The sequence below is a fragment of the Alosa sapidissima genome, chromosome 2, assembly GCF_018492685.1.
Source record: "Alosa sapidissima isolate fAloSap1 chromosome 2, fAloSap1.pri, whole genome shotgun sequence".
In the NCBI taxonomy this organism is placed as follows: Eukaryota; Metazoa; Chordata; class Actinopteri; order Clupeiformes; family Clupeidae; genus Alosa; species Alosa sapidissima.
In genome coordinates, this window is record NC_055958.1 from 39,311,948 (window position 1) to 39,325,612 (window position 13,665).

Below are 13,665 nucleotides of genomic sequence, written 5' to 3' on the forward strand. Positions count from 1 at the left end.
TGAGTTCGCATTCAAGCAAGCAAAACGATGATTTGAATACATCTGTTTCACTGGAAGGGCTAGGGGTGACAACAGGACAACACAGAGACAGGCCAGAATGCAGGACTAATGTTATGAGAGTACAGTATTACAGTAATATGGGATATTCTACGGGAAAATATTAAAACGGCAAGACAGCGGGGAAACGTTAAAATGATAAACCCGGAAAAAGTTGGCATGTTAGTTATTCTTCGGTCCCTGTGAGTATTTGTAAAATTGTGCAAACGGCCTTTTTAAGCCATTTGAGAAGGAAGGAGTGTAGCAAACTCCCAAATTGACACTCGTCTAAAAAAATTGAGGTTTGGATAATGTTCAGCTTCGGCAGCTTTACAATGACTGAGGAAGCCTAGAGACGAGTCCATAGCAACAAGTTCATGTGTTGAATTTGTTATTACCCAGTGTGCTTTGTTGAATGGTCTCAATGCTTTATTGTTTTATTTCATGTGAATACTTACTAGAGGAGTAACTTTTCAAGTAGGCTAATGCAGTTGCAGGAAGTGTGCATTTAGTTTCCATGCTTATTGTGTTTCCACAACAATGTTAGTGAGTAAATCTACTGAAATGGCCACCATCTTGGTGAAGTGTGATGTGTAAGATCAGAAAGCAGAGGTTGGTTATAGGGCGGTGGCGTATGTAGATGTGTTTGCATGGCGCGTAAAGAGCGTGGGCGGAAGACCTCGACAATTGGCCGGGGAGGGTCATGTCAGTTTTCAAAATGCTGCTGGAGGGTCGTTGAAAATTATAGCGCAGGCAGGGGAGGGTCATGTAACTCTTGATCGAAGCACTCAAAATCCCTCCGGTGATCCCGTTTATAAATAACGAACGGTCCCTAAGTTTCACAGACATAGACAGAGAACATGATGTGACCTACCTTGACAAGATTGTGAGCATATGTTGTGCACTTACAAATGTGTCTGAATCTGTGGTGCCCTTCCAGTGATGGGGATGTACAGTAAACTGATGTGACTGGCTACAGATGTGCTCAACCAGCAAATAAACCTTTGTGACTCACTTCTTGCTTGTTGTGACATTACTTTTGATCATTTTGATCACTCACTATTATAATGCGATCACATTCTGTTTCTCTTTACAGATCAAGCATCCACCCATTCTAACTTGAGTTTCCACCCAACCAGATATTTGTTCTGGTGTGTTTGATATGAATGGCCTACCCATGTTTCATATCCCTGATTGCTACAGATACTTAATACTAATGATGGGGAAGAGAACAATACTGGTTTAACAACTGTTTATTCATAAATAAGATAGCACAGTATCAGCTACTACTATTTACTCATTTCACAGTCTCCTCACTAAGGTTTTTTTCTTTTTTGGGCATTGATTACTTTTCGGCAGCTGGGACATACCCACTGTTTTGGGACCTTTTTCATGGGAAGGCAGGTTTGGTGAAACTTTTTAACTGAACAAAAACCTGATGCACAGACCAACATGTTCCCTGCTTCTGGCTCACGGCAGTAGCACCACTGTTGTTGACTATAATCAGCTGCTGCTGCTGGTTTTGGCGCAGAAAAGTACTTGGCTAGCAGCTCTGGAATGATACATTTTTTAAAGAAGTCACGAGCACATTCCAATTCTTTGTCAAAGAATGCCACATCAGGTGTGATGCGTTCAACAAATGGTGAAGTGCTTCCCCTTTCAGTCCACAGAATAAATTCACAATATGGTTTGTCAGTAACAAATAGCTGCATCTGCACTTGATGATAGTATGCATGGTCCCGCTTCAGTCTAATTTTTTCTTGCGCATCTTTTTCAAGGCAAAAGTGAGCAACAGAATTTACTGCCTCATTAACAGAAAGGTCCTTTACAGAAAATGGGCATTTAATTTCTATGACACCTGAACCACAGCAGCTGCAGGAAACATATCCATCAGGTGAGGCCCCAATAAATGGGTGCAGGGGTGAAATCCTGAATCCAGCTGTTTCTACCAAGACATCCGTGTGTGAGAGGCAATGCTGCATTTCATAGTATTTTCTTGCCAATTCCTCGTGCTGGCATCCCCATCTGAAGAAACAACAATAACATTAGTTTTGGACAATAGTAATGCCACCCCACATTGATACCTCCCTGTACTTTCAAAAGGATACTACTTGGTTTTACACTCCTGCTTTTTTAGAATAGTACTTCCTGGATTTACCCTCCCTGTTCTTTTACATACATCACATTCACTTGACCATCTGGAAATGACATTTTTACACATAGGAGCAGATACATACTGCATGCCCTATTTTACCCTAATCCTTCTATGTTAATGAATACCTGGTAGCCTCACTGGTGAAACTATGGGACTTTGGGTAGCATATTTGTCTTATCAGAGACACTGCAGGCTTTCTAACATCTGTCTTTGTGGCTGCTCTCAAGGTAGATGGGGCAGCCGTGGCCTACTGGTTAGCACTCTGGACTTGTAACCGGAGGGTTGCCGGTTTGAGCCCCGACCAGTGGGCTGCGGCTGAAGTGCCCTTGAGCAAGGCACCTAACCCCTCACTGCTCCCCGAGCGCTGCCATTGTAGCAGGCAGCTCACTGCGCCGGGATTAGTGTGTGCTTCACCTCACTGTGTGTACACTGTGTGCTGTTTGTGTTTCACTAATTCACCGATTGGGTTAAATGCAGAGACCGAATTTCCCTCACGGGATCAAAAGAGTATATATACTATACAATAATATACTATACTATACTATACTATACGGGATCAAAAGAGTATAAACACTTCTACTCAGATCCTGTTACCCTACCACTCCTTTGCTCAAACCAGGTTTTGGACTTGGACTGGGCTCGGGTCTCCTCCTCTACAATATCACTCTGAAAACATGACGATCCAAACTGTTACACATAACATTTTAAGTTAGCACAGACTGTACACATGCAGTACATGATAGATTTTAGATTTCAGTTATTAGCTCCTGTTATTTTAAACAAAATAAAATGTTCTGTACCTGTTCTTTGGTCACAGTTATGTCTTCAAATAAAAAGCTTCTGCTCGATCTTGGTCACAGTTATGTCTTCAAATAGTGCTTCTGCTCGATCTTGTAGCTCTGCCAGGTTGAGGTCTCTTGCCTGCTTGTCATACAGGTTGGTGAGGGGTTCTGGTAGATCCAGCATGACAGCCTTTGGCACATAGGATGCTGCATACTCTTTGACAACAGACAGGACTACTGGTTTGATGATCTGCTCCTCTTGTATGCGGCATTGGGAGAGGTTGTTGTAGAGTTGGGCTTGCTCAGCAGTGGTCAGAGGTGGGAAAGCTGGGGGGGCAGAATGACCTTTCGAAGATTGTCCTTTTTTATATTGTTGAGAGTTGTTAAAAATGATGTCTTTGCCCTGCTGATACTCCACTTTCCTTACAGAGTCCTCACTTGGGGTGGCCCACTTGCACTTCTTAGATGTTACAGCTATCGCTTCATTTCTGCCATTGTTATGCTGCCATATGCTGAACAACACAGCTGACACATGGGAGCAGCTCTCACCAAGTCCAGCTGTGCCATTGCAGTGGGCTCCCAAGACAACCCCATCATTCCTCACCACCATCCATGGCTTTAACTGCGGGTCATTAAGCCTTTGGGAATGATTAACCTATAAGTTACATGAAATTAAAAATGTCATCAAACATCAAAGATACAAACTAGCTACAGATAGCCAGACGCACCACGGTAGCTAGCCAAGCTAACATAAACAAACAACCCGGACCCCTACTAGCCATGCTAACATTACACTACCGATTAAACTGGGACACTTACCCTTCCAGTAATGATAAAGCATTTTTTTGCTTGAAGATTCCACAGCTGGATGTTTGTTACAAAGCCAGACTGAGTCCATCTGTAACCCTCCAAACTTTTGTAGGCTTTTAGAGAGTCACCTGAGAAGGACGATGGAAAGTTTATCAGGTAGTTATATATATCCGGATACTGCAGATATGGGACGTCTTTTTCAGCGGAGATACTTGTGAAAAGCACCCCGGGGGCATTGTATGGGTCGGTAATATTTAATCTATTTATTTTTTTAATATAAAGCTCAATGTCATTCGAATTAAAGTGAGATAAGTACTCCGATGGTTTGAAAGCTTCGGCGCTGGCGCTGGTCATTTTTACTGCCAAAATGGTGTTCCGAACACTGGTAGTCACGTGGGGTCCGGATCTCTATACAGGCATTGTTTCTGCAGAGCAGAGTCTTGTACAGGTTACAGATAGGCCTGTAGTTTACAGATAGGCCTGTAGGTTACAGATAGGCCTGTAGGTTAGAGATAGACCTGTTGGCTATGAGCGCACACCATGCGGGCATTGTTTCTGCAGAGCAGAGTCTTGTACAGGTTACAGATAGGCCTGTAGGTTACAGATAGACCTGTAGGTTACAGATAGGCCTGTAGTTTACAGATAGGCCTGTAGGTTACAGATAGGCCTGTAGTTTACAGATAGACCTGTTGGCTATGAGCACACATGTGAATAAGAGTGTGGAAACGCCCTCTCACCTGCCGTAGTCTTCAGAGCAGACCAAACCGAGAATGAGGCAAACCGAGAATGAGGAGAGACAAAAACACCCCAAGAGATGGCTGTCACGATGTGGTTTTCTCACGTGGTCTGTTTTTAACATTTCTCTGTCCTCCCTCCCTTCCTCCCTCCCTCCAGTCTGAGCCCCTCCTTCTAATTAATTTTGTGAAGGAACGATAGGAGCATGGCCTCTCCCATTCCTCCATCCTCCTAGCGGTGATTATAACACGACTATTTAAAAAGGTAGTCTCATTGATGAGGTAATGCCCGGAAATATACTTGTGACACTGTAATGGGGAACCCGCCCCCCATAAAACCATATCATTGTAATAAAAGGAATGTGTTGGAAACAACAAAAACTGTGTTGTCCCTATCTGAACACAGAGATATGTTTAAAAAAAATAAAATAACGCAAGCTGTGTTGTTTTCAACACAGATTGTGTATCAAATAACAAAAGTAATGTGTTGGAAACAACACAATCAGTGTTGTCTCTATCTAGACATGGGGAGGTGTTAAAAAACAACACATTTGTTTGAAGAGTGTAGGCCCACATTTGCTAGGCCCCAAAATTGACAGAGATTATGTATCTGCATATAATATATATATATAAATATGTGTATTTAATATATATATATATATATATATATATATATATATATATATATATATATATATATATATATATATATATATGTGTGTGTATTTAATATATATATATATATAAATATGTGTATTTAATATATATATATATATATATATATATATATATATATATGTGTGTATTTAATATATATATATATATATATATAAATATGTGTATTTAATATATATATATATATATATGTGTGTATTTAATATATATATATAAATATGTGTATTTAATATATATATATAAATATGTGTATTTAATATATATATAAATATGTGTATTTAATATATATATATATATATATATGTGTGTATTCAATATATATATATATATATATATATATATATATATAAATATGTGTATTTAATATATATATATATATATAAATGTGTGTATTTAATATATATATAAATGTGTGTATTTAATATATATATATATATATATATATATATATATATATATATATATGTGTGTGTATTTAATATATATATATATGTGTGTATTTAATATATATATATATGTGTATTTAATATATATATATAAATATGTTATTTTCTCCAGCATTTCTCTTCTTCCTTTGACCTGCAGTTATGATAAACACACAGGATTATTTAAGATGGCATCCTGTTAGTAAAATGAAGATGGTAAGCCCACATTTGCTAGGCCTCAAAATTGACTGAGATCATATTCTTGGTGAGAAAGGTTGATGATTAAAGTTTTTTCCCCAACACTTCTCTTGTTCTTCTGGCCTAGAAAAGTAATGTGGCTAGTTGGTAACAGGAACAAATATGTGATAGCACTAGGCCCAGACAAAGTAGCAGATTCACCCTTTCAGTAGTTTGTTCATTCTTAACTCGTATCAGTTGACATGTTCTGATATTCTTTGGATGTTGTTTCAGTGTGGGGTGGGGATGGGAATGGAAGGTCCTTCATTTCTCCATTTACAGGGTAGCAACACATGCCACTGCAAGACCTTTTAATGGAGAATGTATGTGTGTGTGTGTGTGTTATGACAGATACACTGAGGAAGGAGTTCAGAAAGGGGAGCTTTATGTTGAGACCAAGAGGTCATGTTTGTGTGTGTGTGTGTGTGTGTGTGTTTCCAATACACAGACACAGACATGTGAATTTTCCTTATTCACCTGGCGGCCATTATGAGTCTGAGGGGTACACTTGCCATTACACCTCAGTCCAGCAGATGGTGGTGGTAATGCACTCCGTTTGTAAACAGCCAAAAAAACCTCACTGAAGAAGAAGAACACACAAATCAACCCTTCTTCTTTTTCGGTGAGATTTTTTTTTTGACTGACACTTTCCAACTCAGACAAGTTTACTGGATCGCTACATATGTAGAGATGTTGCTCCGGTAAATTGCATTACAACAACATAACAGTGGTCTCACGCACACGTTTCTTGGTATTTTATGCCCCCAACGTTGTCTTCAAGGCAGCGCTGCCTGGAAGGCACTAGGGTCAGGCATAGGTTAAGGTTAGGGTTAGGGTTGGGGTTAGGTTTAGAATTAGGGGCCTTCAGTGGTGGCAGCGCTGCCTGGAAGATGATGTTGGGGGCATAAAACACCATCGAACGACACACACACACACCGGCACAGACACTGTTGATGAACTACAGAACCACATCACGCCATCAGTGTGCGATTCCTCATTTGGTTTGTTTGTTTCACTCTGATGTTCCTTCAGCGCATGCGCTTATTAGGTCCTCCACCAATATAAGCGCCCAACCCGGAAACCGCGGCCTTTTTTTCTTTTTGTTACCGAGAGACACAAGAAAGGTGTGAGTTTCACTCTGACTTCATTGACCTTTCAAATATAACAAGCATAACACTTCCTGAGGAGTTTAGGTTCTTGTGGAGTTCCTTTTGTTATACTTCCTTGTGAAGAGGGTCGGGACTCAGACTTATGCTAAACACAATATGTATTTGTCTGTATGTGTGTGTGTATTTGCCTGTATGTGTGTGTGTGTGTGTGTGTGTGTGGGGGGACAGGCCCTTATCTTGCTTTGTTTTGCGTTGCTTTCAGGATGCTCCACTGGCGTAACACCGTGCTGCTGGTGGCTGCGGAGCTGCTCTCGTTGACCACATGCTCTGGTGAGTCTTCATTCTCCGTCCGATTCTAAAATGGGTCTCCATGAAAGCTTGTGACTCTGTGAGGACTCTATAGTTTTTTTATTTGTTTTTGTTTCAGCTGTGTTTTGTGTGTGTACATTATTTTTGTGATTCTCAAATGAGAAGGTTTTTTGTTGGGTGATGAGCAGCATGTAATCATTGTGTGCATCTGCTTGCGCCTGCGAGTATGTGTGCAATATTGTCAATTGATATTCAATATTGCCTGTTGAATGTATTCTTTTTTTATTTGTATTTCTGTGTGTGTGTGTGTGTGTGTGTGTGTGTGTGTGTGCGTGTGTGCATGTGTGTTTGTGAGTGTGTAGCTACTTGGTTGCCGTGGTGAATACATTTCACTCCCTAAACAGTGTGTGTGTTTAATTGTGTGTGTCTGTTTGTGTGTGTGTGTGTGTGTGTGTGTGTGTGTGTGTGTGTGTGTGTGTGTGTGTATGTGTGTCATTCTTAGGAAACTTGACTTGTAAAGTAGAATCAAATAAAGTAAATCAAATGTGAGTTTGTTTATGTTTATGTGTGTATGTTTGTTTGTGTTTGAGTGTGTGTGTGTTTGTCACACCCTGAATGGCTTGTGTTTCTTTGTATTGGTGTGTGAAGCAATATGAATATGAAACCATGGTTCTGTACTTGTGTAATGTGCTTGTGTTTGCAATGAAATAAGAAGTGAAAGCAGACAAGCAGTGGCAGAGGGAGAGAGATGACTGTACAAGATTATGTCATCATCACACACACACACACACACACACACACACACACATACAGTGTTGGGAGGGTTACTTTCAAAACGTATTCCGTTACAGAATACAGAATACATGCCCAAAAATGTAATTTGTAACGTATTCCGTTATGTTACTCAATCTGAGTAACGTATTCTGAATACTTAGATTACTTCTGCATTGAATTGCATTTTATAAGCGTAGGAATGCGGTCATCAAATCCTGCTTAGGCCTACTAAACAGGCCTATTCTGGTGTGTTCTTTTGTTCCAAATGGCTGAAGTGTTAGGCCCACATAGGAGAATGTAAAGTCAACTAAGCTACCTGATACAACTTTAAAATAGCAAGGTGACCACTAAAACTAAAGCAGGCGACTAGGCTAATTAGCCAGAAATTATAATTAAGGTGTGCCTGTGAGATTTTTCGGTGGCATCAACCCAGTACAAGTGAGGGGCGCATATGACAGGTGGAACGCAAATGACCTGTAAATGTAAACACTATAGGCTACTGTATATCAGTGCTCTCAAAATTAACGTGATCGCGTAATGACAATCAAAAACCGCACGTTAAAATATGCTACTCGCAAGAATAATTCTTCAGAGGCTGCACCAAAATTAATTGTAAAATGTAAATGTAGATCTAATTAGAAAAAAAATAATCCATAAAGCTATTTTAAGTTAGAATAAAAAACGTAGAATGCAGTGCCTATTTTAGAGATTGGTTTTATTGTAGGTCTAAATCAACACGTGAACTAGGCTTTGTTTATTGATTAGCAAACTGTGTAACCGATTGGCTGAAGTAGCCAGAGCGGTACAAAATATGACCGCCGCCTAGTCCATCACATTTTTTCCACAAAAATAAGCCACGCTTGTCAAATTGTGTTAATTTCCTACATTGTTCCTTTTTTGTGTGTTTGTAATTGAGTGTGTGCAGAATGTGTGGTTGTTTTTTGTGTATATGTGCTTTGTGTGTGTTTTTTGTGTGTGTGTGTGTGTGTGTGTCGTGTGTGTGTGTGTGTGCTTATGTATGTAGGTGTGTTTGTATGGGTGCATGTGTGTATGTGTATGTGTGTTTATGTGTCTGTGTGCGTGTTTGTGCATGTCCTGTGTGTGCATGTGTAGTGTGTGTGTGTTTATGTGTCTTTGTGTGTGTGTGTGTTTTTATGTGTGTGTGCATGTGTTTGTATGTCTCTATGTATGTGTACATAAATAAAGCAAATCAGGGAACCACCCACTCTTTGCGATAAGTGCCATGGGATCTTTAACAACCATGGTGAGTTAGGACCTCAATTTAACATTCATGCAAAGGAAAACATCTCCTGCAGTACAGTGTCGCTGTCACTGCAATAGGACATTGGGATTGATATTTGTTACCAAAACATGATTAGTTCATAGATTTCAAATGTAAAATACATTTTATACAACCCCACCCCCATCTTGCTTGTTCATAATTCTGAGATGAATTCTTGAATTGTGTGCGTGTACGTGTACGTGTTTATGTGTGTGTGTGTGTGTGTGTGTGTGTGTGTGTGTGTGTGTGTGCACGTGCGTGCATGTGCTTGTGGGTGTGCCTGTGTGTGTGCATGTGCATCCATGCGCACATATGTCTACTGTGTGTGTATGTGTCATACGTATGATTACTGTGAATGTATGTGTGTGTGTGTGAATATCTGTTTATGCACATGTGTGCATATGGAATGGATTAACATGACCCCTGGAGGCAAACATATTCAACAAATTGATCATCCTAGGCCCTACGGTTCTCAAGATATTCACAGAAAACTCTGTTGGTGTATGGTCACTAAATGTACACATAAATTAATTTATTGTATGGCCCCCCATGAACGAAAGTCCACGAACTTGGCATGCATTCAGAGGGTGTCATAATGATTCTACACTTTCAATTTCGTGCAGTTTTGACCATGTCAGCCAGAGATATTGTGGAGATTATTGATTACAACACCTCATTTTTACTTTTTCATTTTTAACTAGGTGGCACTATACATGAAATGAGTGGTTATGGAATGGGTTGACATGGCCCCTTAAGATCAACATACAAAAAAAGGTGGTCCTCCTAAACCCTACGGTCCTCGAGATATTCACAGAAAACTATGTCCGCCCTACCCTCCTTTCGGGGGTCCAGTCCGGGGGGGGGGGGGGCTGGGCATGGGGGGGGGCTACAGATTAAAACAATGGTTCCGTGCTATCCTGTGTCTACAGGTGGGGTTGGAGTTGTTACCCATGAAGAACCGCAGCAGTATCCAGGTCAAGAGGTCACTGAGCACCAGTCTGCACCCAACACTTCCACTGGCCTCCCCGCAGACCAGCCACTGCAGGTGGCTCTGGGCCAGACGGTTTTGCTTCCTTGTCTTCTACCATACCTCCCCACCTCTCTGAATGAGGTCCGTGTGTACTGGTCCACCAAAGACAACAGCCAGGTGGAGAAGATCTATAAGCGCCCAGTGGAGGTGGTTCATGTCTTCAACAAAGGCCATGAGGAGTTTATGCATCAGTCCTCCGCTTACCACAACAGGACCCGGCTCTTCACCAATCAGCTGCAGTTTGGCAACTTCAGCCTGGAGTTACGCAACGTCTCTGAGCACGACAACCTCACCACCTTTCAGTGTCTTGCATTTTATATTGGAATTGTAGGTCCTAAATTCCTGAACAATGTTTCTTTGCTGATATTGCATAAAGATGGTAAGGAATATCATGCTTTATTGCCTTATTAGCTGTAGTTCTGCAGTCAGTATAGACTCATCTAGACACATATAAACACATACAGTATATACAGGGTATAAATTGCTCAGATGCACCTACACATGATAACTGGTGATAGCAAGTGTCTGTATAGCCTACCTGTTTTATGGGGACTGTACTTCTGTGTTTGTCTCCCAAAGATGGTTTTGAGAATAAGTCAAGAGCTCTCCCTACTGATAGCAGGGTGTATTGGTTCATCAGTATCCCAGCAGCGGTTGGTATTTCCCTGGTGCTGCTACTCGGTAAGGTTTTGGGGTTTGTTTTGCTTTGCTTTAAAGACATCCTGTGAAAGTTATTTATCTTCATATATAAACTTCAAAATCATGCCAGGTTAATGTTGGATGTGTGTTATGAACTTTGTGTTTCTGCCCAGCTGCAAGAAATAAGTGCAACTCTTCACCCCGAGATAACAATACTGGTGAGTGTTTCATTCATTATTCTTCCAAATCCATGATGTCCTAATTCCATCTTGTTTCACTACATACCAACCTGTACAGAACTGCACAATCATTAAATCTACCTTGATGTGTCAGCATGTTTTTTTATGTTACAATGACATTGTATAATGATGATGTAATGTTATTGTTTTGCTCCTATTGTGTGATTTTGACAGGCTTCCATGCAGCCTGGAATCAGTGTACTGGTTCTGTTCAATAAAACAGAATACAAATGTTATCGTAGCATGTGCAATAATGCCAGTGTGGCAACGTGTGTTAATGTGTTGTTCTGTTATTGTGTGCTTTTGCCTTACAGACCCAGAGCGTGGTGAGGTACCTCAGCATGGCCACTGGGTGGCAGAAGAGTCCACGGTCGAGCTGGAGATGAGATAAGAGTGTGGCGGAAAGAGAGAGAGGGAGAGAGAGGAGGATGGAGGAAAGAGAGAGAGAGAGGGAGAGAGATGAGGAAGGAGGAGAGAGAGAGAGGGAGAGAGATGAGGGAGGAGGAGAGAGAGAGAGGGAGAGAGAGGAGGAAGGAGGAGAAGAGGAAAGAGAGGGAGAATAGAATGGAGAAGAGGAAAAGGGGGGAGGAAGAGGAAGGAGGACAGAAAGTTGGAGAGAGTGAGTAGAGGGAAATGGAGAAGTGGAAAGAAAGGTACAATAAGAGGACAATGGAGGAGTGGAAAAGAGAGAGAGAGGAATGGAGGAGGGAGGAGAGAGGGGAGGAGAGAGAGGGGGAAGAGGAGAATGGGGAGTGGAGGGGGAACTGGAGGACAGTTCTCATTCTTATTCTTAGTAGATACAGCACAGAGGAAGATCACCAGGAAACACAATCAAAACATATTATTATTATATAAATATATTATTATTATTATTATTATTATTATTATTATTATTATTATTATGGGAGTAGTAGGTCAAAATAGTAAACACAGTAGGGCAAGTAGATTACATCACTGTCAAATGATTCCTGTCCATGATCACATGGTTACAGTGAGGGCTAGACATGCCCAAACATGCCATGAGGTCATCAAAAGTAATGCAGCAGTGTGTGTGTGGCGCCATCTCGTGGAGAGAGAGAAATACTGCACATGAAATTGGAGGGCACTTCCACAGAAAATGGACTTTCTTACTCCTTAGATCTTTACAAAATATATAGTATAAATATATAGTATTTTATTTGTGTTTTATGTCGATATGCAGTGCTGAAAGATCAGTGATACTGTATATCCAGTTCCACAGATTCTAGCCATTGCTCATGTCCCTTTAGCAGTTGGATTCAACTCCACTGTAATTAAAGAATCCTTTGTTACTCCTAAAGAGTACTTTCATGACTATTGTTTTTTCATTATATACCCAACATGTTCTTCTGTTATGAGCCTTCTGTGTGTTTTTTTTTTTAGGCCTTAATTTTGAGGTATTGATGGAATATCAGCTATGGAATTGTTGTGACATATCTTTATGTCAATCTATCTTTCATTATGGGTCAATCTATTAGTCAATATGTCAATGTCAATCATTAAATACATCATAATGTGTGTCAGTCTGGTCAATGAATATGTCAATATATGTTTCTCTTTATCTATCTTTCATTCTCCATAATGAACAGCAGTTTACCTGCCCAACTGTAAAGACCTATTCATTGGTTAACAATGAATGAATTTAATTTCACTTAAAAACAGCATTTGTGTTTTTGCAAATCTGCCATTCGATTCATTTCTGATATGGGTTGGAGATGGTAGTAGGTCCACATTGCAAGGCCCCAAATTGAACAAGGTTTAACACACATTGCAAGGCCCCAAATTGAACAAGGTTTAACACACATTATACAGCAATTGGGTTCTATGGAACTATTTATTTGTTTCTGATTGGCCGAGAGACATTCCATGAGTTGGAATATCCCTGGACATTTCAACTCAGACTTTGCACAGCTAATAATAAATCACTCCGCGATACAATGTGAAGATTTGACACAATGTTCTCATCCCAGCTCTCCACTATTTTAAGCAATGGGTTACTCCTTAGCAAACCATAACGAAACAGTGCTTCACCACATCTGTGGATTAAGCCACACAGTCAACTCATGTAAGTAAGATAAACGAGGATGCTAATTGTTCTCAGTATTGCCAGCATTGTGTATACTATGATTGTCACTTGGAGGAGACTTGTAGATAACTAACGTTAGCATAGTTAGCTAACCGCTGCTAACGTGCTAGCATCGTCACGTCAGGCTGTGCACAGTAGTGTAACATTTATTCACCATAAATTAATAAAGTTGAGTGGTTCTGCAATGTAGGCTATGTTTCCGTTTTTTTGCAGTACCATGTCCCTTACATGACATGGCCCAGTGTCCTTGTAACATGCATGCAGCAAACCTAGATATGAATGTGATTTCAGCCCGACTTTCAACATTTCTTTCAAGAAGACACGT

The 13,665-nt window shown here is 40.4% G+C and overlaps 1 protein-coding gene across 1 annotated transcript; it reads left to right on the forward strand.

Moving 5' to 3' along the window:
• The first annotated feature begins 6,968 nt into the window (after window positions 1-6,968).
• LOC121691208 lies at window positions 6,969-11,694 on the forward strand. Its single transcript, XM_042071162.1, has 6 exons — window positions 6,969-6,978; window positions 7,226-7,293; window positions 10,258-10,737; window positions 10,938-11,039; window positions 11,171-11,215; window positions 11,551-11,694. The coding sequence occupies exons 2-6, from the start codon at window positions 7,227-7,229 to the stop codon at window positions 11,625-11,627; spliced, it is 771 nt and encodes a 256-aa protein (XP_041927096.1). The 5' UTR covers window positions 6,969-6,978; window position 7,226; the 3' UTR covers window positions 11,628-11,694.
• Window positions 11,695-13,665: the final 1,971 nt, after the last annotated feature.

Coding starts and splice junctions, on each gene's coding strand:
- LOC121691208 (XM_042071162.1), top strand. CDS start 7,227: ATGCTCCACTGGCGTAACACCGTGCTGCTGGTGGCTGCGGAGCTGCTC. Junction 7,294..10,257: donor CTCGTTGACCACATGCTCTG/GTGAGTCTTCAT, acceptor CTGTGTCTACAG/GTGGGGTTGGAGTTGTTACC. Junction 11,216..11,550: donor ACCCCGAGATAACAATACTG/GTGAGTGTTTCA, acceptor TTTGCCTTACAG/ACCCAGAGCGTGGTGAGGTA.